At 43.9% G+C, this 27,364-nt stretch overlaps 1 protein-coding gene across 1 annotated transcript in view; it reads right to left on the bottom strand.

Annotated features, from left to right (window-relative positions):
• Positions 1–428: 428 nt before the first annotated feature.
• slx4ip (SLX4 interacting protein) overlaps positions 429–27,364 on the bottom strand; it is a gene marked incomplete at its 3' end in the record, with an annotated part of 30,169 nt that continues 3,233 nt past the window's right edge. The window contains exons 3-8 of the mRNA XM_083988444.1: positions 22,978–23,067; positions 22,506–22,632; positions 11,484–11,561; positions 8,987–9,075; positions 1,302–1,408; positions 429–1,206 (exon numbers count right to left, since the gene is read on the bottom strand). Of these exons, the coding sequence (XP_083844570.1) occupies positions 429–1,206; positions 1,302–1,408; positions 8,987–9,075; positions 11,484–11,561; positions 22,506–22,632; positions 22,978–23,067 (1,269 nt within the window). The remainder of the gene's footprint in view (positions 1,207–1,301; positions 1,409–8,986; positions 9,076–11,483; positions 11,562–22,505; positions 22,633–22,977; positions 23,068–27,364) is intronic.

The following is a 27,364-nucleotide window of genomic DNA, read 5'->3' as shown; positions in this document are numbered from 1 at the left end:
AGACACATAGGAGCCAGTATTTCAGACTGAGAGCCATGACGTACTGCATGGCTCCTGCCTGTCTGAAATCCCCAATCTTTAACACAAAACCAAATCTAAACTCCAATTAAAGGTTTTTGACTTTCATTTGCGAGCCTCTCTTGACCACCACTACTTATGGGTGGAGGCAAAGTCTGTTTCAAGTATTCGACAAAGCATAACTCAAGCGCTTGTGTATCAATTGCCATAATGTGTTCATTTGATCTGTGTGTGTGTGTGTGTTGAATGTCTGTGCAGCACATGTGAAAACAACAGATATTGTAGTAATATGCGACATGTACAAATCCAAGTCATCTGAGGAGACTACATGGGGGAAACATGCAGCCTGACACAATATCATCTCTATCTCTGTGGCGTCAGGCATCTTTCCTGTAGCTCGTCTCTCCCCCTCAGGACCTCTTCAGCCGTCGTAATCTAGAGGTTCTGGGCACATTTTCTCTCCCCTCCTCTCCGAGTGTGGATCTGGAACTAATAGAGGAGCCTGAGGATGCAGGGTTGACAGATAGGCCCCTCAGACTTGCGGCCAGCCTGTTTTGGTTTGTCTGTGCCGTGTTATTGCTTGTGAGGGGGAGCCTCTGGGCCCGTTTCCCTGGAGTAAGCAGCTCTACTTCCAGTGTGGTTTTCTTACACTTGGAGACTGGGAAAGCCTTGGACTCAGCCTTGGCTTCCACTGGAGGAAGGGGTGGCGGAGGAAGAAGGTCATGCTTGGATGTTTGTGTGGAGCACTCGGTGGAGTGAGTTTGCATTGTGGCTGGAGGTCTTCCAGGGCATGTCCCGTTGGCCCTCTGTGGGTGAGGGTCTTCCCCTGCCTTGCTCAGCTTGCACCTCTTGCTCTCGCTGGTCTCCTGACTGATTTCTTGCTGCCAGAAATCTGCTGAGGCCCCGTTCGGGTCGATGCTGTCTGGAGGTCTGTTCTCAGTCTGCTGCTCCTGAGGCAGGCCATGCTTTCGAGTAGTCCTAATCTGAGCCGTGGCTTCAGTTAAGACACTGGGGCAAGGCACCTCAGAGTCTGCCTCAGAGGGGGCTTTCTGTTCAGAACTGGAGTCTTTTGGGCTCGAAGCAGATCTGAGGTCCCCTCTTTGGTCTTTGGCACAGGCTCCCTGGTCAATTTGCTGCTCTCCCACAGTGGAACCACAGAGCTCTTGCTGGACACTCGCTTGTTTGGCTCTGAAAAAGTTAAAAGGAGAAGAGGATATGAACAGATACTTGAGTGTCCTCTCTGACTGGTGGGGCTGGAAAGTTCTGCATTAGATCATACTTACATCTTTTGAAGCACAGTCTTCTTTGTTTTTGTGGGGCTGTTTAAAGCCTCTTGGGTTTCTCCCGCTCTGGAAAAATATTCTGATCTGCTTAGTTCACTCAGCCCAGTCTAGAGAGGACAAACAGAATCGGTGTAAACAAAAAATATTATTCCTGGCATCCAATGGAAAGGCTTGGATCTACAACAGACTGCTGTCATCATCTGGCCTTAGTGGACTTATAAAAACAATCAGCTGACTGCTGTAAAGAATCACACTATAATCAATACATTTTATAGCGAAAATTGGATATTGATATACATTTACTCTCCTCTGACTCTCCTGAATTCCAAATTGTGACTGTTCCCACTATTTGAACTATGAGACTGTACAAGAAAAATGCTTTATAATGCATACAGAGACACTTAGTAAGTCCCCAGCTGGCACAAAGAATTAGTCCTCCACTTCATACTGTCCAGAGAAACCACCTCAAAGGCTTCAGAACATAATCACCGACTTGTCATAGTGTGATGTGTGTTTCATAGACGCTTGGAGTGATGCTTTCAGCCTGAGGCAGAATTACTAAACGGTGAAACCACGTTGACAAGTTAAAACAGCGATTAAAGAGTGGCTCATTATTAAAATGATGGAACAAAGCAGAGGAAAAATGCAGTGGAGGCATGGGAATGGAAAAATGCAAAAATAGAGTAAGAAGGATCTCAGAAGACTAAGGACCAGATATAAACAAGTTAGTGGAAGTAGCCTTATGGTTCGCAGACTGCAGCAGCACTTTGAGTCCCAGGTTCACTGGTTGAAACACAAACAGACTGGAAAAATGTGGACAGGAAGAATCCCTCTCTTCACTCTCAACAACCACTGTTCTGACAATGTCGTCAAGTAAGAGACTGTGGAGAGATTCATGTCTGAATATACTTACTGCCACTATACACTCAAGCTTCTGTAAAAAGCTGGCTAAAAGGTTGAAATTTCAACACACCCACATAATAAGAGGAACCTCTGAGGCAGAACAAGGAAAGGGCAAAAGATTGGATCTCTCTAACGTGTGCCCTCAACAGGCCACTAACGAAGGTTAATCACAGGTCTTTTCCTTGGCTGACCCAGAGCTGACTCTGGGTTTATGAGAGAACAAGAGACGCTGGTGGTAAATTGAGCAGAACCGAAAGGTTGAGAGTCGGCCAATTTATCCTAAATTAATTGCATCAAAAGGGTTGGTACTGTACGGCTCTTTCAGAGCAGGCCCAGTTCAGAGACTGAACCAAAGTCCAAGTGCACTTGTTTAAACAGAATGAGCAGCACAAAGGTGAAGAGCTTCATGAGGCTACTACAGGCTCTGTGCTGCATTGAGACATGATCTCAGTACAGTCTTTTTATTTAGTAGGTATATTGTTTACTAAATACTATCACTAGCATGAAGGCAGGCTAAAACAAATAAAGTAAAACTGAGGCTGATTGAAATGTCACTATGGCACTGGATGAAAAAGGGAAGGTATTAAGCTGAGCCTCAGGGGGACATGAAGAAATGTAGTTTCAGTTCATCCTGTGGGTGTGGAGTGATACTATATTTATTGGTATCGACATCATGGAAGGGGATCACCACTTTTACTCCACTTTAGAGACTTTCTGATAAAAGGGAAATGTACTTGCACTTACATAGCGCTTTTCTAGTCACGTTCACCCTTTCACACACATTCATACAGCTTCATATATCGGAGGGCAAGTGTGGGTTCAGTGTCTTGCCCAAGGACACTTCGACGTGCAGACTGGGGGGAGCTAGTCTGGGGCCGTTGACTCGCTGTTTTGGTAAGCAACTGGAACCAGGGCGAGAGAGAGACAGGCTTTTACGTCAAAATAAAAGCACCAAGCTAATAAAATGCGGTGAAAAGAAAATCCCCAAGCCATTAAGTTAACCTTTTTAATGTCTATTTTATAAGTTCACTAAATCACTAAAGTTATTAGGGTTCATCATCTTGCGACCATGAATGCTTGTACCAAATCCTGTGTCAGTCCATGTAGTAGTTATTCAGATATTCCAGTCTGAATCAGCGTGAACTGAATGACACTGCCATCCGTAGAGCCATGCACTTAGCGTGGCTGAAACCTCTATAGACTGTTGCAGTGGGAAATACAACCAGACAGAAGTTAAATCTTGGAAAATTCGAGACTGTGGCCACTATGTTTATTTAATATCAGCCATTTTTCAGATCATTACTATTCTATAAACTGGTTGGTAAAATGATCAATGTGTACTCTAAGTCGGGGAAAGCCAATGTGGTAAATCCTGGCATCCACCAGTTACTGTGAACATAGAGGAGAAAATCATTAATATCCTCTTCCACATGTCACGATACCAGTGACAACGTATGACCCGACACACAAGGCGGAAGGGGTAATTGTCCCAAGCTGCAAGGGCAAGCTGGGGTATTGCGGCTTTGCACTGGGTGTTGAGACATAGAAACAGCACTCTGGTCTGTGGTGTGGTGGACGGATAAAGAGGCCAGACTAAGGGAGGGGAGTGAATAGAGAGGCTGGGCAGCAGGGAAGGAGGCGGAGACGACAAGAAACAAGGGACAAGATACAGAATGAATCAGAGAAAGAGAGAGAGTTTAGAGGGGAGCACAACAAAAGAGGAGGTACCCCCCAGAGTCATACTGCCTGACCTCAACCGTCTCTCCGGCATTGCCCACAAACACAAGAATCCTCACACAGGAAGTCCTCCACAGGCCGCCCTTTGTGTAGCCATGTTCCAGTGTGGGCAGAGGCTCGGCCTTTACTCTCTGTTAGACCCAGAGAGCCACAGCTAGCCTTGCATTTGGAATCAGGACAGTGACACACATGCAAACTTGCATTTGCCTACGCCAGTCACACACCCACCCCAACAACAACAATTCTGAGAAAGATGTGGGTGCCATTCATTTGCATTGTAAGGCCTTGAGGTGTATTTTTCATCTGTTTAATATGAATAAATGCTGTTTGAAAATGAACTTGAAAGAAAAATCAACAAGAAGCCGATGGGAGGTTCTCTGGGAAAGTTTAGTTCCTTTCTGTTCCTGTCGGCTCAACTTCAAAAGGGCAAAAAAGAGAGTGAAAGAACAGAGGGATGGAAAATGGTAAGCACAGAGAAAGGGAGAGGCTGGATGTGCATAGCTTGTAGAAAAAGAAAGGTAGATAGAAATAAATGGTGCATGAATTATTATCACCGGGGGTCCAGAGGTCTGGGGGTCCAAGATTCTCTATATACTGTAGACTGGAGAGAAGAAAGTAGAGAGGTCTGAGATGGAAAGGGAGAGAAAGAGTGTCGGTATATGAACAACGTATTATCACAAGCTATGTGGATAAAACGGTGAAGTATTGTGTGGGAACGATGTGGCCTAATCTTGTATGGAATGATGCAAACTCCAGCTAGCTGGAGAAAGTCCCATGGAAAAGGAGGGAGGGATGGTGGTAAATGAGAACGTCTACCCGCCACCGCTACCACCTCTCCCTCAGCTACGAGGATTTAACCCCCCCACCGCCAGTCAGTCTGCTCGCCCCCACACAAAGCTGCAAAACACTTCTCGTGATGCAACATGTAGAGTAGACTAACAGTGCCCTCCCCGGCTGCGGAGCCTCCAAAACAACATGGCTCCACCACAGGAGCTGCAACAAGACAGCACATCTGGATGTCAGATTACAGAGATAAGCCTGGCAAAAGGGCAAAAAGAACAGAGAGAATGAATCATCTAGTTTAAGAGGATACCAGTACAGGATCTCATAGCTTGCCCCAACTCTGAATGACTCCTGGAAACAACTTCAAAAAGATAACCAACTACAGGCTCCATAAAATACAGGGAATGAACCGTTTCTCCTCTGCCATCTTAGATAAGGCAGGAACACAGATAGGAGGATTATGTAGGTTATCTTTTAATGCAGCTGTACTTGAAAGTAATGCACTGATACAGCCAAACAGTCTCTGAGTGGTCCTAAATACCCAACTGCTGCAGGATGACAGACTCTTGCAGACGTCGACGATTGTATTTTTAATCCTAAACTTTATTGGCATATAGAAGAGTTTTTCCATATAAAATCTACAAAACAATAACAACTCTGGTGAGTGAAAACAATCCGTCCCCCCTAAGGAATCAAGAAAACAAAAGCAGCTTAATGACGGTGCATTTTTCTGTTTATCCAATGGCTTTTGCAAGTATTTTCAGGTCAGAGACCTTTCTCAACCCATCATGGAGACAAACCTTTAGTTGACAAGTCAAAAAAAAAGAAAGAAATCAACCATCAACTCACATTTGCTACTATAATTGTTTGTTCCTATGACTTTCTTTCACCTTGTATCTTGTCTAATACACAAAACGAATGAGATGCCATCCCATGCAGCCAGTTATTGACTCATCTGTCACAGAAATAATGATTTACACTGCATGAAATGCCTGAATCCCCCAAACTACTCAAGTTAAAACAAATTGACTTATTTTTTCCACTGAGAAGCCTTTGAACTGCTTTATGATGGCATAACTGAGTATACAAAAACCCTCTAACAGGCACCAAGAAACAGCAACTCTATTTAACTGTCAGGACCGAAATACCTCCTGCAGAGATGTTCGTGAAACCAGTCCACAAATTCCACCCCTCGCCCTCCACCCACCCTCCCTCCCACAGAGGAAACATGCCCTGTTTGTCTAAGCTCACCACATCTTCCCTGCAACAAAGACAACAAACATGCATGGGCACATACTTGTCTAAAATAGACGACAGTTCTTATCCATGAGCAATGACAAAAGTTTTTGGATCCACCCATGTGTGCAGATTAAGACAAGCTGTCGACTGTTTTGACACAGTTCGTGCAAATGAGTGAAAGCAGCTTAAGTGAAGGGACATGATCATGTACTGTAATAGTTTATAACCATGCATTTGGCTGAGGTGCAGAGGAGATCAGCAGACACTCTGGACGCTTGGGAAAGCGCTGCTGCTAGCTGTTGCGAGCTGTGAAGAACAGAGGCGTGCTGAGGTCATGAGTAAACACACAGGCTTGTCCAGAGCTCAGAAGAGGGGAGGGGGAGGAGGGGGGGGCTGGAAACACATCTGCTCTCCCTTTGATCCAAACTTCTGCAGCCCAGCACGCCACTCACCTCAGCTGCCCACTCTGCGCCTGACTAGAAAACAACGGCCACAATCCCAAACACTAGCTCTTCCTTCCCATGCTGCCCTCCTCACTGTTGGTGCTGAGTCGCAGTAGGAGCTGCTTTTTATGAAGGACATGAATCTTCAAATGTCAAAAACGAAAGATAACATTGTCTCAGAGTTACCTTTTGTTTGTTTCCCACTGTCTGGTGCAAACAAAGTAGTTTAAATGGCCTTAGCTCTGCAGACCAGCGCTGACCAGGTTTCTAGGTCGTAACAGACTGAGAACATCAGGCAGATATTCATCTTGTAATAGTTAAAATATCAAAAAGCTGAATGCAGAGTTGGGTGAGTAAGTAAGGGGATCATTTGATCTATAATGTATTATCACTACAAATCTAGCTGTTTGGTGTGAGCATTCAAAGTTTTGTTTTCCTTTGATGGTTCTAAAAGGGGCTGTGTAAGTTTTCTCACAGGTTAGGAACGAGTGGTGGTTATTGTCGCTTTACAAGAGTTTTAGCCATTGTTGCATTCACAAGACAGGTGATAAAACACTGCTCAAGCAGCTCATTATAGGAGAGCTGGCAACATTTGTAGATGAAAAGCTGTGATAAAGACAAGAGTTAACAATTGTGTCTCTTTCCAATGCTGGAGCTCTTGGTGAGTAAAAGACTGGACTGGTAACCAAACAGCTGTACACGATACAATAGCAAATATACATGGCTTATGTAATGCTGTTTCAGATAAGATGTGGTAACAAACCGTAGAAACCAACATGTAAGTTTCAGTATTGACTTTTGGTATTGAAATTCACCAATAACTTTTATCCCAGTTTCCTCTACACTCAGGACTGGAAATGACTAAATCTCACCATCTCCTTTTCTCAGTGAACCACAGCTGAAAAAATGACTAATAAGGAAACGCACTATACAAGAAACATACAGCATGCTCAAAGTGTGGGAGTGAGACACTGGCTTTCACAGGATATAAGGCCAACCATGATGTCACCTTAGTTCCCTCAAAACATAACCCCTTGACCTTATAAGAAGCGCTAATTTGATGAGTCTACATTTCCACTGCGGTTAAGAATTTTTTGCTCAACAAGTCACACAAACTGAATCCTAACAACAAAACCGAAACCTCCCTAAATACAGGGAAACGTGGCATTTTGCTGGGACAGGCAGGCTCGTTCTGTCAAGAGCTGTGGGATAAAAGACCCCTTCTTTAACATATGACCAATTTTGACAAAGAACTCCAAAAACCCCATTATTTTTAGACAGCAACATTATTATGACTTACATCAGCTGTGACTCACATGGACTTTTTTCATTTTCGATTTTTGACTTCCTTGGCAACAATAAAATGGCAAAAAACTCCCTATCTGACAAATTAGAAGAGAGCAAGGGATGTAAACAAATAATTGTTTTTGTCATGTGAAAAACTTCAGCCTTGCCGTCTGGTATCTTTCCCTTACAAACCGCGCTCGAGGCTGGGCTAGTGAGAGCTCCACCACAAGACTCCCACCCTCCAATTCCCAGTGCTTGTACTGTATGAGCCCAAAGAACCACATCCTGAGGAGAGGAACGCAATCGACAGCAATGCCTCCTTGAACTGGAAAATTGGTTACACAATCTGAACTTTTCACTGACGACTGTGTTGCTCCACTAAAAATATTACAATCGCTGCTTTCATTGGAAGCCAAACTGTGGAGAGTGCAGAGACATTTCAAAGGGAAACAATAGCTAAAACCCCATAGAAAAACAGCGGGTCACTGATCATGGGATGTGATGGGAGAGTTGTCTGTCCTTGATGTGAGTGCCAAGGTGAGAGGCTCCACCACTGTTTCCCAGAATACTCTGGGGAGTTTGGGATCAAATGAGCATTGACCAAAGGATAGTTGTCTGTAACATGGATGGAGAAAAAAAGAACTACAGTAGTGGGCCTTATAACATGGGCAAGAGGACACTATGATACACACAGCAATGACTCCTTGAGGGAAATACCCACCGACTCCAACTTTATCCAACAAATCAAGGCTTATGACATCTGACTGCAAACAAACATATTATAAACCCAAACAATGTACTCAAAACAAAATGATGAAGAGTGTTGTCGCAGTTTTCCTGCTGTATAGTGGAGAATATGATACATTAATGATATATAACATCAACCCTAAATTGTGTTTACGGTACACATAGAGTGAGGTAATTAAAGATCAAAACCATGACGTTATATAAGCCAAAATTAGCTTATTTAATATATGCATACATATCTTTTGAGAAACTGATCTCGAGTGTGTGATACTAAGGAGCTAAAACCGTGCATCTGGGGTGAATCAGGAGAAACTGGGTGCAGGGGTGACTCTGCAGCTTTGGACCCCACCTCAGTTGACCCAACCCCCTGTCATCCTCTCTTTCCCTCTCACTTACTAGGCGCCCACCCCCTCATATAAAGAGGATCAGCATATATACAGTGAGAGCACAATTTGGCAACACATCCCTATAATAACACACAGACCCATGCAGGAATTTTTGCCAGGCGACTGGAAGAGGAAATAGAGGAGTATAAACAGCACTCACCGCGGCCAGGCTCGGGTTTCCATGGTGTGCTGAGGCATCCTCTGGACAGCTCACACACACAACATATCGCTCAGGAAACACGTGCAAATCTGAAGGCAAGCAGAGAAACAGCCCAGGCCATGCTAGTTAATAACATGGGCTCACCTCTAATTATGAATCCAAATCAGACAGTGGGAACTGTGGTGGAGGATTGAATGTACATCTACAAACACCAAGTATTTACTATACCTCAGACCAAGAGAGAAAATGACAGTTTACAGATAACTGCTGACCTTTATGAGCCATGTAAACACCATGGAATATTAGAAACTATTATTTCAACAATGGCTCCTGGGAGGAATGACTATTTCAACAGCTTCAAAGGCAGGGGCCATTTATAGCAATAAAACTACTAAATTATTATAATAAACCTAATTGTCCGTAAACTCTCCAGATGAACTGAGTTTAAAACATCATCTCAACTGGAGAATCACACTGGCCAGTAGTTGACCTATGACCTATTACAACAACTCTAATATGCCATGAAAATAAATCCCAAAATTCCCAACAATACCCTGACAACTTGAAGAAATAACTGATGAGGGATCAACTTCCTGGATCAGATGGGAACAAATGAACGGGAGCATTGGCAAAAATATAAAAACATTCTTCATCTTGCATCCTTAAACCACTTCAAATGTTTTGCAGCAGTGTCTGAAGCTCATATTCCTCTACAGTGGCCATTTTTAAATACACTGGTTTTGGTTCAGTTGTGTGGATTTGTGGTTTATAAACACAGCCAATACATGCACACAACTTGCCACACACTTGCATTAGTGTATGTATACCTTGTGTGTAGTGTGCAACCGAGGAAGACTACAGATGTCTATGTCAGTGGGTGGGTTTGGATGGTGACTGATTCTTTAACAACTACTTGACAGATGGAATTTACTGCGGAAATTCTTGGCCTCTGAAGATGAATCCTCAGGCCACTATCAAACCAAACGTTTCACTCTCACAGTTCAAGATGAATACAAACCTCACAGAGAGGCTGCAATGAAATTTACATTCCGCCACGCTCTCTCATGACAACCCACTCAGGTAAAAATGTGAGGTTTACACAAATTAGATCTCCTAATCTAATGGGCAGATGGAGCCACTAAATGGGATCCACTGTTTTGATGAAACAGAGACCCTTTTTGTCGTCAGCGTCAGAACAAACTTTACAGTCTTTTCCAAAAAGGTAAAACTAAAGCACTGCTCATTTATGCTAAAAAATGTTTGTTGTGGATTAGGGATGTTGCAATTATAGATTTTCTTGGTACAATTATTGTCAGAGAAACAATCGCGGTATCACGATTATCAAGGTTATTATGCATTAATACTAATTCTATACACAAAATATTTTAAGTATCTATTAAAATAGGACCAATTATTAATCCTTCAGAGGAAATGTTTGAAATATTACAGTCATTGATTGTCATCTATACCAAATGTTGAAGTTTATTTTAATCTTTTTTTTTAAATTACAAATGACATGCTAACATTTAATTTCCTACCAATTCAGTGTTATGTTGGGTAAATTAATTGACATTAACGTAATTAAACCCAGTGTCTGTGGCGTCATCGACTTAATATCTTTGTTTGGAGGGAACAAGTCTTCCTCTGCCAAGCTTTACCACTCGGGCACGCCTCCATGGTTTACGACATAATAAATAAATAATTAAATAAATAAATAAAACAGTTTTGGAAAGTGACGGTATTTAGGAATCTTTACGATTAATTTATTTTGCCTTTTAATACCACGATTAATTGTGAAAACAAGTAACCGCGACATCCCTATTGTGGATTAAAATAAAAATAAAATAAAAATCAACCAGAAAATAAACCATTCCGAATTGAATTCCGAATATAAGTCCCAATGTGTCTTAGCCTTGTAGTCTAAATACATCTGAAATATCTAACAAGTCAATCAGAATAAAAAACTGACCTGTCCACTACATGCAGCTAACTCAGTGGACCAAATTACACAACCTTTGACCCCAGGAGACTGGGTCTAATTTGATGTGTAACGGACCTGCTGAGAGAAGCCATCATCTCAGGCTGCAGCAGGTCAGCGCTGCTTTAACATCCAAGCCCCTAGGGAGCAGATATTAACTTTACTGACAGGAAGGGAGCCATGTTGGTCCCATGAAGAGGTGGCCAAGGGTCACAGGCACTAGATGGGCCATGGAGATAGATTCTCACTGCCCTCCACGCAGACAGCCCTCCAATCTCGCTCCCACTCTCAGTAGCCTCTTAAGGGAACCACTTAATGGCTGCCTGTTCTCAACAACACCCAAGACAGGTAGGGACAGGACATAAAAACAAGTGAGGGGGAGAAAAATCAACATGCCGACCACAGATGACTTGTTCTTTCTGTGGGAAATTTGGCCAAGCGCGAGTCATTGAGATGTCTATTTCTGATTCATTTCACTGGGAATTGATTCATTGAAAACATGGGGCTTACAGTACGTACCCCCATAGAGCTGCTTGACAATACATCTGAGGTTGTAGTGTCGCTTCAAGAAATTGGCAACCAGGCTGAATTTTTTTCCTATAAACAAAACAAAGACAGAAATACAGATGGCAGTGAGAAACAGCAGAAAGACACACACAAGCAAAACTACTATACAACATGTGACAACTATTTCAAAGGCTTGATCACTGTCACCAGATACCACCGGCTTAGTTGTGGATAGTACATGCTGCGCTGTCGTCATTCCCTGATACACAGATAACAATTTTCTCAATTTGCCATCGTGACACGAAACAGCTGCTGTTGGCATTCAAATCATTTTCGGTCACGCAAATGTTTTCCATACGAAGAGATAAAGCGGTTAATCAAAGGGCACACTATGCAAATATTTTGTGTAAAGCCCCCTCATGTGAGCTCTGCAATATGGCACTCCACCACATGCTGCACAAGCAGGGAAACTGACTGCAGAAATGTTCACAGTGAGGTTCCCAGCAGACGAACCAAACCAGCTCACTGAAACTGCTCATTCGGTTTTAATTTGACTGACCTCCCAGTTTGGCACAAGCGGAGAAACTAAGGCCCGAGTCTCTGCTCTGTTTGTCATGGAATGTTTGTCATGGTATGTCAGATGTGCTGCGCAGAAGAAGTGGCCTGTTGCCTAATCTGGGAGGAATTTGTTGACTAAAAGCAAGGGTCTGGCTAACACGCTATTGGGTTGTTCTTTGTAAACAACACAACAGCGCTGGGAAGCTGATGGAGCCTGCTGCTCGTCCTCCGCTACCTTGTTTGTACCTTTTCCTTTCTGCTTGATACGGTAACTGTACAAGTATACCTGACTTTAACACCTCTCCATTATTTCCAATTCTTGTTTGGTGCGCTCGTGTTTCTGTTGTCGTGTGAAAACCTTATTAACTGCTAATGCTAACTATGGGGAGTTTTGTATTTTAACTTCAATTAAAGGATTATTGCTTCCACAGTTTGAGAACACCTTGACCCTTTGCACTTCAGGCTCTTTCAGAACTCCCTGGATAATGTCAGATGTGCATTGTCATCAAGTCAAAGGCTGTCTTGGTTGCTGAAAAGCTGACAGTTTGGAAGTGGGGAGGTTTCTTACCCATCGGCAACAACACTGACAGTCACCTGTCAGCAAAACTTGGAAAACTTTACAAATACCGCCTCCAAAAGTTGATCCACAACTGGTACAACTATGTGGTGCGTTCAGGTGAACATACAACACAGTGGAGCTGCAGACAAGTGTGAAAGGGCTTGTGTGAACATTTCCCCTTTCTCCGTTAGCTGATGTCATCTCAACTCCAGCTCGAAACATCTAATTATCGTCTTCAAAAAGGAGCCGTCTTGTGATTCTTTGGATAATGACAGGCAATTACAGAGACACTTTGCCACAAAACTGTCACAGGTAGACGGTTAAGTTCACTGGCCAGTGATTGATGACACCACCAGTGTATTGTTTCTCTGTTCTCGTGGCTAAATTTAATACCAGTCACCACTTCAAATGACCAAAATAGAGGGACACTGCAAATAAGTGAGTGAAGTAAAAGAAAAATGAATAAATGGAACAATAACTCACTGAAATCAGGCTGTCAGCTAAAGATGCATTCTCAACTCCACTTAATATTAAGCTTTTGAAATATCTATTCACTTCAATAAAAGAAGGCAATTACATGCAAAATGTTTGCAGAGCTAACAGGATCATATTTGTTTACCCAGCTAACAGGCTGTAACACACAGTGTAGCATCTATGGGAATGTGTTTGATCTTCAAAAGCTATTAAGTATGCTTAAGTATGTTTAATAGTTTTGTCAAAATTTGTCAGACATTTTAATGTGTCAGTAAACAAACAATAAATAACTAATCTAAGTAAAAAAAAAAAAAAAAAAGGAAAAAAGTTCCCAGCAGACACCTCAAGTGATCACAAATAAAAACTTTAAGAATGTGACTTGGCATCAATCCATGACAGTGCTTGTTTTTGTATTTGCTGAGTATCTGTTTCATTACGTGTCAGTTGACACATCTTACCAGCTTTTCAGGCCCCATCACTTTTCCATTGTGCAAGCTAATTACTCTGGCTGGGATATAAAATCAAAACATTTAACTACGTAGTTGCGAGGGCAGAAAATAAGTCTGGCACCAAGATCTGCAGCCTGGGATCTGTTTTGCAACAGAGCGACCATGTGATGGTTTGGTGGATGATAAATGGGAAACATGAATAATTTTACTGTGTTTTGTCAAAACAAGACCCCAGGTAACCTTGTAACTGTGTATAAATAGGGCAGCCTGCGCGGATAACAACATAACACATTGTTTCTTGTACCCTTACAAAATGGATTTGCAAGAAAACAATGGCTACAATGACATAGTACTACAATAACACCCTGCTTTACTTTGAGGGTGCTGCTTACATCCATTTTTGATTCATGTTTTTAGTATTTTGGTAGCAAATCCTCAGCAGCAGTGTTACCCAAGGGGCATTAGACACTGGGATCAGCTTAGTAACTCCCCTAGTGGACCTCTTCAGGACTCCAGTGCACTCATCTTTAGTTTTTAGTTGTTCGGTGGGCTTTGGGGGCTTAAATCTGATCTTCAGTGAGTGAGACACATGTTGAAATGAGGTCAGGTGATTGACATGGCCGCTCATAAACATTCCACTGTTAAGCTCTAAAAACCTCTCCTAAGGTTGTTTGTCTCTAAGTTTAAGATCAATGTCCTGCTGTAAGATTACCAACAACAGCAGATGTAAAAATGTATACAATCAATATAACAATATAACAATCAAATAAAACACAGTTTCTCAAGAAACATTGGAGCATCCAATTACACAATTTGTTTGACCTTGTAAAACCGGAGAGCAATTAGTGTAAAGTGGCTTCTATTACCATACACTTGTTCAGAGCTGGATGCAAACACCTTAAATTCATAGCAGCACAGTGTTGCAGAACCTGTTACAGATCCACTGTGCTGGAATACAAAGACAAACGACAAAAATGGTGCCGTTCTGGTCCTACATGCCGTATGCTACTGTAGCACATCCCCGATCCGTCTTCAGAGCTGGCATCCGTGGAAGTTTGTTCCATTAATACTCAGCGAACAAGAAGCATGTTAAGATAATGGAAAAGCCAACAAGCTTTAAATAGATTGCTTTATTAATCCCAAAGGGAACATTGCACAAACACACTTTAATGGTATGTGCTGCATGGTTGTAGTTAACAATAGAAGCATTCCTTTATTGGAAAAAAGTCTGATATTTTGTCATTCTTTAAATAGCAGAGCAGTGGTCATCTATCGTCCACTCTGGATGTGGAATGCAGATCCATATCTCTGTTTTGTATTCCCTGCCTATTCTGGGTGCAGGAATCAAGCATCTTTCATTGCACACTCACAGCTTTCTATGTTTTTAGAAGCTTTGATTTAGTCCGTTGGACTCTTTAGCCTCATATCTAGCTCTACAACTATTCTCATTGCTTTCCCTGGTGGGTTGAGCTTGCCAATTCCCAGGACAACTTTGACAGGGATGTCTGGATACAGAGTTGGGAACCAGTGCAACACCATGGCCTGAGACATCAGCTGTTGCTCCAACTTTATAACGTCCTGCACAGCACAGAGTTGCTCTTGGCCATCTGCCCAGGTTCTCTCGTGCTAAGCTTACATTCATGTTTCTCTCTAACAAACAGTTTGCTGGTGCCTCCTCTGGGAATGAGTGGCCCCTTTCTGTGGCAAATGTGGCCCACAGTGGTGCAGTACACAAATCTGCAGAGAAGAATTTTTCGAGAGTTTCATTCGTACTTACTTCAGGAGAAGATGTTCTTGCTTAATTGTTTTGAAACCCAATGCACAACAATATTATGACAGGTCAAATCAAACAGTAAACAAGCTAGCACGCCATGTTTTCAGAAATGTGGTAGATAAAATTGTGACTGCTTGTATGGAGAGACTTCTACCATATTGTAAAATACCACAGCACAACTGACAGAAAAAAAAAGACACAGACTCCAGAGGGCTGGTGCCAAGGCTAGAATACTGTACTTCTGGGACACACACACACGCACAGACACACACATCCCTGCAGCTTTCACCACTTCCTGGGAAAACAATGAGAGGAAAGAAAAGTCAACAAACCAAAAGGCATCCAGAGTCACTAGGACTGTAAAATGGAAAAGACAGGGGTGAGAAGCATTCAGACCAGGGTCAAAGGTAAGTCCCCGTGGAAAAGACTTCATTAACTACAGCCATATCCTGAGGAGATCATTAAAACTGCCATAGAAAACAGAGCCTCTCACAATCTGCATTCCTGCCCGTGCTGGTGTGACTCATGCAGGAATCCATAAGCATTTCTGCTGTGACTTCCACACGTCCCAGCAATGGAGAGGTCTGACCACAGAGGGTCCATGACCTTAAACGAGGTGCTCTCTAAGTGTATTTATATGCACTCAAATTACCTCGTAACTCTAAGCTGAGTGCAGTGATGTGATTTCATTAAAGTCATGTCAAAGAGAAATCAGATTTCTATAATAGGGTAAGGTATGAAAAGAAACAGCAAGATTTCTGCTTTGCAACAGAAAAAACAAAGATGATAACTTGTAGACTTGTATGTAAAACAGTTAAATCCAAAGTCTGACTAAAATCAAAAACTGCAGTAAACAGGTCTAAATAAGAGTTTCCACGGATGAAGAGAGGATTCTTTTTCAAATTCAGGCTCCTGTACAATAAGGAAAATATGACAGGCCTTTCAGTCAGTTAGTGCAAATGTTTCCACCAAGAATGAAAAAAAAATGGGGCTGCAGTATTATATATCATTATTACACTACAATTATGCCAGCACTGGTTCAAAAACATGGAGAGAAAAACAAAAAGAGAAATCTGACTACCCACCAGCTGCATGTAAACTCAGACTTTACAGTAACCTGGGTTATTGCAGTGCATGTAAAGGCATTCTCCGATTTCCTGCAGTAACCTCACTTCTCTCATTAACTGTGATTCTAGTAAATGTGGTGACTATGTCAGGAGAACTGCAATTCCCACGCAAACCCCTTTATGAACAGGAGTCAAATCAGCAGGACAGTCAGACATCAGTGCCTGAGACTTCTGCTCTTTTGACATCCCTGCTTTGATGTGGACCCCCTCCCTCTGTCCTCAAGTGTGGGTGGAGAGTTGGGGCTTAGAGCGAGAGAGAGGGGTGGAGTGGTGAGGGATGAGAGCGCATGAGGAAGTTAGCCATATGTAAGTGGGGGCTTTCCTGGAAGGACATCACTCTCTGTGTGTAACTGTAACTACGGCCGTAGCAGAGCACTGTGCCTTATCATCCTGCTCAACGTCCACCTGAAACAATATTTGCACATGAGTGTTCAATTTAACATTTGGGTGACCCCTTCATCGCAGTTACAAAATACGCCGCAGCATGGTAGCTCAGGCCAACCCATAATGCAGCATGTGACTAAAGTGGTGGGGAGCATTTTGGAGCGGCGAACAATTATCATGGGAAAAAAATCTATTTCTCAGAAACATAATCTGATGAGAGAAAATGCAGTCACAATACAAAATGTCACATTTAATCATCATTATATCTTAATTAGCCCGAGAGACCACAAATCTCTCAAAGTGCAGCCTCTGTTTATATTAAAGGACATTCAGAACGAGGAAGATGCAAACTGCTTATTCTGCATTGAGCTCCTTTGGATTAATGTTGTGCAGAGCACTTTGTGGACTTGAGTTATGCACTGTGCTGGCCCTTTAAAACTCAGATGTCTCATTGGAAGCAGGCTGTCTCTGCTTGCTGGATCCTCTGTAAATCTGCTAGCCTGTGTTTATAAATCCAAACAGATGAACCATGGCACACACAGCAACTCTATCTACCCTTTGCTACCTGTGTCTAATAATAACAGATGGGTTATGACAATGGGGAAAAGAGGATACAAAATCTGAGGTTCCGAATTATATTGTTATTTTTAAGAGATGTAACAGACTGACCTTGAGAAAACAAAAGGCCTGGAAAACATTAATTTGTTGCCATCCTTGGCATTTCCCGACAACACGTGGCAAATTTGGCAGTCTGCACTGCAAAGACACCTGCCCACAGGAAAAACCATAGAGCTCAGGACGAGCATGTGACAAAGGCCCATTTCTTTTGAAGTGAAGGAGAGGGCAGAGAAAAACAACAATATCCTCGGAAATGTTTCAGTAATTCCTGAAACAAGGCACTCTGGTCATGCTGAACACTTAGCATGAGTTCAAGGGAGTGTGTGCCGTCTCCCAGACCAGATTGTGGTAAAGGGGAACAGTCACATGAATGTGATCCGTGCTCAGGCTCAGGCTGAGGCCCTAATTATATGGGAACAGAGTGTGGTGTGACAGCTATGGCGGGGATTGCGGTTGTGTCCTAAGAGACTGCAGCTGACCCTGCGGAGAGGGAGAAGGAGAGAAAGTGCGAAAACATGAAGAGGCGACATGAAGAGAAGAGCAGTTAATGGAGGGCACAGGAGAGGAGAGGAGGGGAGGGGAGGGGAGAGGAGAGGAGAGGAGAGGAGAGGAGAGGAGAGGAGAGGAGAGGAGAGGAGAGGAGAGGAGAGGAGAGGAGAGGAGAGGAGAGGAGAGGAGAGGAGAGGAGGGGAGAGGAGAGGAGAGGAGAGGAGAGGAGAGGAGAGGAGAGGAGAGGACGAGGAGAGACGGGGAGAGGAGGGGAGAGGAGAGGAGAGGAGAGGGTGCATTAATGCATAGAAATGTAAAGGACAAAAAAAGAAGGGGGGTTAACAGTGGAGTCAGACTGTCCTGTGTGTTGCTGCTGAGTAAGGCCGGGGGCTTACAGCAAGGATTTAAAGAGCCACAGCAACACCACAAAGCACCAGGGAGAAGGGGGTTGCCCAGCAGGGGCAAGAGGAGGGAGGGCAAGTGGGGAGAGGGGCAGGCTGGCTGGAGCGGCTACTCTGATCAGGATCCATTTCCAGCCTGGGCCTTGGAATTCCTTTGTTCCTGTCACAGGTCTCCATTTCCCACTCGCCTAAATCCCAGCCTGCCTCACGCCCAGTAACACAGAGCAGGGCAGGTAACTCTGCCACAGGCATGCCTCTCTATTTACAGACCGGTCCCCGCATAACGGCCACTCACATAAATAGCAATAGCTGTGGTAGCACTGAGAAAGAACAAGGTGGGTTAAGACAGGTTGTCACTACAGAATCACTTGTATGTCATCAGAAGGTTAATGTGAGCTGTGTCACAGCAGGAGCCTCAAAAGCTGGCATAATTGTTTCTCCCTGAAAATGGACATCCACAACTTGTGTAATGGTGTATGCCGTTGTGCATGTTGCACACACAAAGTCTCATTTGACCCAACAGTTTTTCCTAATTTGATAAACCGTTTTAGCCTGGGGGCCGCTGCAGGCCTTCAAAGTGCCAGGGAAGCCAAACAAAGCAAAATCTATGACACAGCGAAGCAAAAATTAACCATCTCCCTTTTAGTCTCTACACATCCTCCGCATTCTTCACTGGGAGGGAGATGGTCATTCGTAAACACATTCTCCAACGGTAAAGCAATCCAGCAACACTTGTGCTTTTCCTGCAATGGCCGTAGCCAGGCTGCCTTAAGCCCCCTTCATGGGGCTGCCAAGAGGAGTCAGTGGTACACTGTGCAGCACTCGCAAAGCCCTCTCCCACGGCTATTAGTGACCATTCATCTGGGGAGCCTGGGAAAATGCCTCTCCAGCCTGCCGTGGCCATGGGGAAACAGGCTGGCAGGTGTTCCCTCCCTCTAAGCCCTGGCACCTGTGCAGGGAGAGGAAGAGGGAACCAGCTCTGCCATGGGCTAAAACCGACTCTAGGTACCACTTCGCCAGGGCTCCTCTAACGCTGGATTGGTAAGAGGACTAAAAACCCAGACTCGACTGTACCCAAGCTCCGTGTCACATGGAACGATCAATGTGGCTGTATCAATACCAACAAGTAGACGTAAGACATCTGGTAATGTGCTTTGGCAGTTTGAAATGGCATCTTAACTGAATCCATGTAAAATGGACCTTCTCGGTTTACACTCTCCACATACACACAAATACATAGCCCATTATTATCTACCATTTTAATATTTCCTTGAAATAAAGCAGTACAAGAACAAATTAACATAACCACCGCTCACTGGAAGCGCACAAAATTTAATCCAACGCTGGTTATAATGAAATAAACAAGAATCTCTTGGGCAGCCTGTGCTGTGAGAGCTCCATGAATACATGAACAGGCCTTCTGCAAAGCACAAGCATTTTCATCAAGATTATTGTGGCGCTCTTTTTGTCACAAAGCATAAAATGTATATTTGTCAAAGCATAGAGAACCTGTTATCAGCTCATTTTCAATCAGTAATTACTCTGAGAAATGTGGGTGTGTTCATCACGGTCTACCAGGGAGAATGCAAGAGGCCTCTCCCAAGCTTCTAAAGTCTAGCATGTCCACTCTGCTTGTCCGGAGCCAAAATATTTGGTGGGAAAAGTTCCCTCTGTTCATCTCTCTAAAAACATAAATAAATCACATCACTATGAGCTAATCATGAAGTCTCAAGTAGCCTGGGTAAAAAAAAAAATGGGAGGGGGGTGGGGGGCTGACAGTTGGAAATTGGCCTCTCCAGCTAAGATTTGAAGAAATGACTTGGATTTATGTTGGCAGAAGACATGGGATATAAGCCGCTGTCTGACATGTTCACTGGGTGCTATACCCACACAGATACACCCAACACATCATAAGTACATAAATACAATAACCCATAGAGATAACTCAGATACAAACACTTGCCCTGAAGGGCCTTGGAATGTTAAAAGCTGTTGATGGCTCATTTGAAGTGCCAACAGCTGAGGCTGTTACGCTGTTCTTACTGCTGTCTGTTGGCGGAAGCCCCTGTGATTTCACACTGGCACCAGCTCAAACACCGCCTCATACAAGACCCACACAGTCCCCCTCCTCCCATACCATCCCACACATAGCACCACACTCCATCCGCCTATTCTTGGCCCTAGACACCAGCACTATAGCCTCCCCGACACCTTTCTTTATATGCAACGACATACACGTGTTCCGGCACATGCATGTCTCGCTGCAGGATTTCCAAGCTTAATTCTGCTCTCAAATGACATAAGGCTGACACACAGATGCAAATAGGTCTTGTGTGTTGAGGCAGATACATACGGAAAAACCAGCTTCCATCACTGCTATGGACAGTCTGAAAGTCCTGTGAGGATTAGCAGGTTAGCGTTTGACCTGCTTGCAGAACAGACGACCCCAATACTTAATACCCACCCTGAGGTTTGCTGGGCTTCCCTCCCTAAGCCTATAGTCTGTCCTCCCCTTTTTATGGCTCCTGCCTGCCTGCTCACTTCTCACAGTCACAGTCTCCACCTTAACTGCTCTGCTGCCTCCCTTACATGGGACAATGAAAAGACCAAGAATGTCATTACACTCACTTAAGACCTTTAATAGGACTACAACACATGAACTGTGTAGGCCTGTTTGAGGCGCTATACCTTTTCATGTTCCGGGAGGGGAAATTTCATCGATATGGTATGGAGTCATGTTCCACTGGTTACATTCTTTTTGGCAGAGCTGCAAGGAGCTTAATCATTTTTACATGCATATTTCACTGCTGAAACACTGATAGTCCCCTTGTTCATGCAGTGGAGTGAATATGTGCGTGTAAGTGTGTGTGTGGAGCCTCAGTCTGTGATCTCCATCATTAGAGATGTCTGTCTCTCCTCAGTCTGTCAGACGGAATATGCGTCAGGCTTTTCAGTAACCTTACACTGTCAGCCTGTTCACACCTAGCCCAGGGGGAGGATATATCTCTCCAACACTCTATCGCTGCTTTTGATTCTCACTGGAACTGATGTGTATGAGCGGTCGCTTTCATGCCCCTGTGCCTATTTATACCCGCTATATGTTTATCAAGAAAATGACACAAGTTGGGGTGCACACGCATTTTGTGTGTGAAGTGAAAACACGACTGCACAGTTTAAGTGGATAGGAGGGCTTAAGTGGAGGGGAGTAGCGTGAGAGGCAGAGCTGCAGCCATAGGAGAAACTTTATGAGTCCAACTGCCCTGTAATCCCACTCTCACAGTCATGCCTGCCCCGCTGAGTGGGCCCTGTTTAACTGCCTTTAAGTGCTACCTGTGACAAACCTTTCTGCCTTACAACACGCAGCTGGGGGTTCCTCTGAAGCTAGGCTTACAGTGCTTCAAAGACGCGTGCGTGGGTGGCTGCGGAATGTAGTCTCATTTGATACAGAAAATTAAAAAAAATTGATTAAAAAGTTGAATCGACTTATTTCTATTGCACTTATTGATATTTCTTTGACTGCGTGTATTGGTTACATGTGTAAATGTATGTCATCCAGGTAAGTACAAGTGTAGATAAACACAGGTGTGCCAACATTACATTGACTATATGGGTAACAGATATTAGTGATATTTGTATGCACAAATGAATCCAAGACATGCCAAGTTAAACAGCGCAACACAATATGAAAACCTGTATCAGCTCTTGCCGTCGCAGGTCACACCCTGGGCGTATATAGCCACCATGTCCCAACTAGTTCTGTTGCCTTTACACCCACACTGCCCTCAAAAAGGGAGCCTTGAAATGTTTTTTGACTCTTTCTTAACTCCATTCCCATCCTGCTCTCGGAGCTCAGTGGCTGACCTCCATGCACACAGCCATATCTCTGCACTGACTGCCAAGAGAATAAATAATGGTTTTCAGTTCACAGCCAAAGTAAATCCTTTCACTTATTCAGAAGTTGATGACAGACACACCTAAGACAAGGAAGGGGAAGACAAAGACGACTGCATTCCAGAAGAGTGAGCAACGGTGAATTCAAAGAGCATAAACATTACGAAATAACAATTTGAATTCATGCTTCGAGTAAACACAGTATGTTGCACACAGTAATGAATCATACACCTATAAACCATACCATAACAAATACCCACAACATTTCCCACTCGTGTAGTGTAATGAAGATCAAAAACCCCAGTGTTACCTTTGACAGAAAAGGCAGAAGCAGGTGGCAGCTCCTTCTTCTGTTTGAGCAGTCTTCTATTGTGGAGGGACTCTTTGTACTGCTTCACCCTCTGGTCCACAGTATCTTGAACCAGGGCTGTAACCTCCTGCAAATAGTGTGGAGATGTTTTGATACAATGACATGATGTTGGACTGCTGAGAGGACGAAAGGTTTTGATTTGACTTAAAATACTAATGATGAGCACAGGGCAAGAACAGGACAAGTGCCAAGTGAAAGGCCGGGAAGGCAACTAACTCCACAAGTGTTGAGGTGGAGAGATGGGAAGAGTTTTACAACAATGAAAACCCCTAAGAAGAAAAGACAGAAAGCTCAAAGTCATTTTAGATTCCACGGTACCGCTGTCTTTTGAAAAGGCCCCCAGCAGAACAGAAGCCATATATTCACTCACACACTTATTCACACACACGCCCTTCTGCCTGTGTCTCTGTACCTCGATGTGGTCCGTAGTAAACCAGCTGGCGTCCTCTTGGCCGCCCAGGGGCAGAACGTGGAGATCCACCAGCACAGCAAAGTTCCCACACTGTAACACAAAGAGGAAGGACAGCCACAGGTTGCTGAGGGGCATTGAGCTCAAAGACAACAAAGGAAATCAGAGTGTGGGTGATTGACAGCGAGACAAACCGCAACGACCCCCTATGTCCCCAAACATCACCCCAGGCCTCTCACAGCAAGTCCCCTCCCTCCTGTTCCTCTGTCTAGCCATCTCTCTACCAATCTCTTTGCAAAATAGTATGGTCCTGTCCGTCTCCTCAAATTTCCCCTCTCTCAGCATATCTCCGTTCTATAAGCTTCGCGATGCAATCACTGCCTCGGGTCTTCACAGAAAAAGTCTAGTCTGTACCACATAAATGAGGATTATGCCACTTTGTTCCAGAGTAGTGATACAACTTAGATCTACCCTAAAGCACTCCATGTTTCTGCACTTCTGCACTACAACTTTTGAGTGGTGTAGAAAGCTGAGGAGCAGCAGAGTGGATTCCTGAAGCACTACGTCATCGTGTCAACGACAATAAGCTACAAGGGACAGGGAGGCCAGAAATGCCGCGGCTGGTTAAGTTGCTGTTACATCTTTCTCAGGCTAGCCTGATTATGGTTTACACATGAGTGCAAAAGCTGCCCGCTGCAGAGAGCAAATGGATGTGGGTCTCGTGTGAACTTAGCCTCTCCCTGGACAAGGAAGTAATGGATGGACTCAGACCACCCACAACATGACACAGAGGAGCAACAAGTACTGCCCCAAAACCCAGAATGATAATGAAGCAAAAAGCATTGAAGTGAATGGGGCAAAAAAAAAGAAAAACACACACAGAGTCATATAAAGACAAAGACATGCACTGATTTCAGGCTCACAGTGTAGAACTGGAAAAGAGGGTGAACAAACAGAAGGGGTTATTCATTTAGTAATTGGGAATACTTATACACACTAAAAGCTTTGTTTTGAGCCAGGCTCGTCCCCTGGGCTGCAGCATTGCAGACAGAATGACTAAATTCGACTACAACCCAGACTTAAGGGACGTTGCTACAGCTTCGCTCCGAGGATGACGCGAGAGACTGAATGGAGGAGGGTGTGTAGGGGAAGGCCGCTGCTATTTAGGTCCTAATTCTAGACGGAGGTCTATACTCCCCTAACTCTGTGCAGTTGTCTTCCTTTCTTAGGAATGAGTTAGTTTAGCTCCTTGCCTAAAGCAGGATATTGAGAGGGTTTTATTAGCTGTTCACTGGCATTAAAAGGCTATGTGCTGGCGCAGAGCAAATCATTTTTTTTCTCCCATAACAGCGTTTCCCTTTCTCATTGTCCTTCTGTAAATAATAATTGAAGTGAAGTTTCTTCCTTGCCTCTACTTGCAGGTCAACTAGAGGAGAGGGCGCCACCATATGACCGATCAGTGAATTTTTTTCGTCAGTTTTAGTCATAGTCTGCACTTTGTCTTCTGCATGTCAATTTCTCACCTGTTAATGAAGGTCACCCTTTACTAAAGTTAAGGATGTGTCTGCACGACTAGGGAAATGAATGTTCCATTAAGTGTCTTACAAAAACTATGCACTTGTCTGTGATCGTCTGACTTGTCCAAAAGAAAACATCAAGATGTGATAACCACAAAAAAAGAAAACTGCTCGGGTAAATATTCTCTGCTCAAATCAAAGAAGCACTTAGCATAAAGATTATTGTGATGGAAAGTATCGCAAACATATTTTTACAAAGATAAAAATGCCATGGACCAGAACAGAGCTTTCCCCCCTTTACGTGGCAGCTCATGTATAAAATGTGTGCATGTTGCCAGTCGGTGTCAGCTCATCCTTATACATCAGTATTCTCTCAATCTTCCTGCCCTTTGTCTCACTTCAGTCCACGGATGACTGGTGGCCTCAGCTGACTGCCTCCAACAATTACCAGTGTGTGGGAAAGCCTAGCAACAGAGGGTCAAGACCTTGTCAATCGAAACGGGGACGGACAGGCAGACGAGCCCCACAGTGGTTTCATGGGGTTGGACTTGACACATGCTTAGATGCGTTTTGGTATTCTGATTTGAGTTTTAGACTTTTGGGACCTTCGAATGGCTTTACAGGTGGGAGTAAGAATTCTCCCACTATGCATGAGTTACTAGTTCATCTGGCACAACGTAGTCTTCAGTTTTTGTAGAGTGCGTCAAGGAAAGGTTCAATTCTAGGTAATGGTGGTGTGCCATTGTGCCATTGTTTATGACACTCTGCTCCCAACATGCTTGAAGACTCGGACCATAAGATCAGTCTGCAAGGTTACTGTTGATGGCTCAAAATTACACAAGCTAACGAGCTCTGAAGAAAGACACAATGTTAATTTGATCAGTATCTTGGGACAAAGCGGGCAGTATAAGGTTTAGAGCGCGGCCCTCATGGAGAGGCACAGCAGGGTGAATCTCCTGAAGAGGTCTCTGATTGAGTGTGTTTTGGGCTGAAAGCCAGACATCTAGCGAGCCTTAGACTAACTTCCTTTTATCACATTAGAGCAGCAGACAAGACTCAACTGGGAAAGGAACATAAATGACAAACACTGGTCTGCCCCAAAAACAGCATGTGATGCCCTCCGCTTCCCGGGAATGGGGAATTTTGTCAGGAATGCAAACTAATGCAATCACACTAATGAGAAAACAATTAATTTACCCGGCAAATCTCGCTGTTTGCTGGAGGTGCAAATTTCCCTGTATGGTGTCAATCCCTGGGCCCAGGCTGTGCTGTTCAGATGCAGCTACTAGAGCTTTTACAAAGGACGTATGTGTTGAGTGTGACAGATAAGACAAAAAAGCTGCACAATCTAATTTTACACAAAGGCTCTGACCACATTCACATCATGTGGTCTAAATTCGTCGACTCCCCCGCACAAAGAGTGACCAGTGGATCTCTAAGCTGAACTCTGCCATGAACTATGACCTCCTTGTATCCACCCATATAGACTATGGCTATGGTCCCTCTTTGGTGAGATCTCTGCAGGCAGCCTATACTTTGTAGCTGAAGTAATGCGGTGCACAAGAACCCCATCTTCCCTGAGCAAAGTAATCTGAAAGTACCTAAAAAGATCCAGTGTGCTCATTGAAGCTATCCTATTTTGTGTACTTTACTCTGACACATTTAAGGTGATACTCTGAGCAACTGTCGCTGTTGTTGGAAAGAAAGGTTTGATAAAGGGCCAGGTTCTAGAGGAAGTTATTCTTTTCATACATACTAAAGTGGGCCAGCACTGTTTTGTTCTCTGTCTTGCACAGGGCTTTTAGAGTTATGAACAGAAGCTGAAGGCTGAATGAGAGGCAGCAAGGAGTGCTACTTAATACCAAATCCTTTATTGTGCCATCTTTTGTGTGCTGTCACACACTGAATGAATGGGACCGAGTCTTCCTGCAGGCTAAGCTCAACTTCTCTATCCTAATTCTCCCCACTGCCAATCTGACCACTGTGGCCTGCAGTAAAAAAGGGTTATAACAGACAAAAGTTGCCCAAAGTCCACAGCACAACATGAGAATAATCCTCCATATAAGCTTTATATTGCCTGTCGAAATAAGCAACTCCTGACTCAGACTCACTGATGGCTCCTTTTCCCTTCTCTGGTCTTTAGAGCTCTGGTCTATATCACTCTCAGTTCCCAAAACACTCTCTACCTTCCCTTATCTCTCTCCCAGACCCGGCTCTCTATCCTCCCGCCTGTGCTGCTCCAAGTTGGGCACGGGGCCCAAACTCTATGAGGAGCTTCGCTCGCCTCCCCACCTCGCTGCCCTTTGCCATTGCTATCGCGCCGTATAAGAACCAGACCTTCTCGGACTGCACTTAGCTCAGAGGCTAACACTAACCAGCCACAGATGTTTACATTGGGAGAGAAGGGGCAGCAGATGCGGTCTCACTCAATAAAACTTGCATCTCTCCAACTCTCCCTTTGTCTCTCTCCCTTTTCTGACTTTCTCTCTTTTCTGCAAGTCTGCAAAGAACCCAGGGGAGCTCTTTAGATCTGTGGGTGTGACAACCTTGCTCTCAGGCTTTATTTGCCTCATTCCCTGCTCTCTGTGTGCTGTGAGTCACCTGGGTTTCCCCTTTAAAAAAAAGACAGTTCTCTTTTCCAATTTTTCAAACTGCCAAATACTGAGCAGTGAGGCTTGAGACTTGATTATTACTGAGGCGAATGTATTTACAGATAGTGCGCGGAAGTGTTTTGTGTGCAAAGCTCCCTTCATTCAAGTGAATGTTAGCACACCTGAGTCTTCTTTATTTGATGATAAAAAAAGAGAGACACAACCCAGGAGAGGAATTCCAGCTGCAAGAACAGACAGGAATATCTCCAGGTAACACACAGC

Source organism: Trachurus trachurus (genome assembly GCF_905171665.1).
Source record: "Trachurus trachurus genome assembly, chromosome: 15".
Taxonomy (NCBI): domain Eukaryota; kingdom Metazoa; phylum Chordata; class Actinopteri; order Carangiformes; family Carangidae; genus Trachurus; species Trachurus trachurus.
This window is presented reverse-complemented; position numbering and strand designations above follow the sequence as displayed.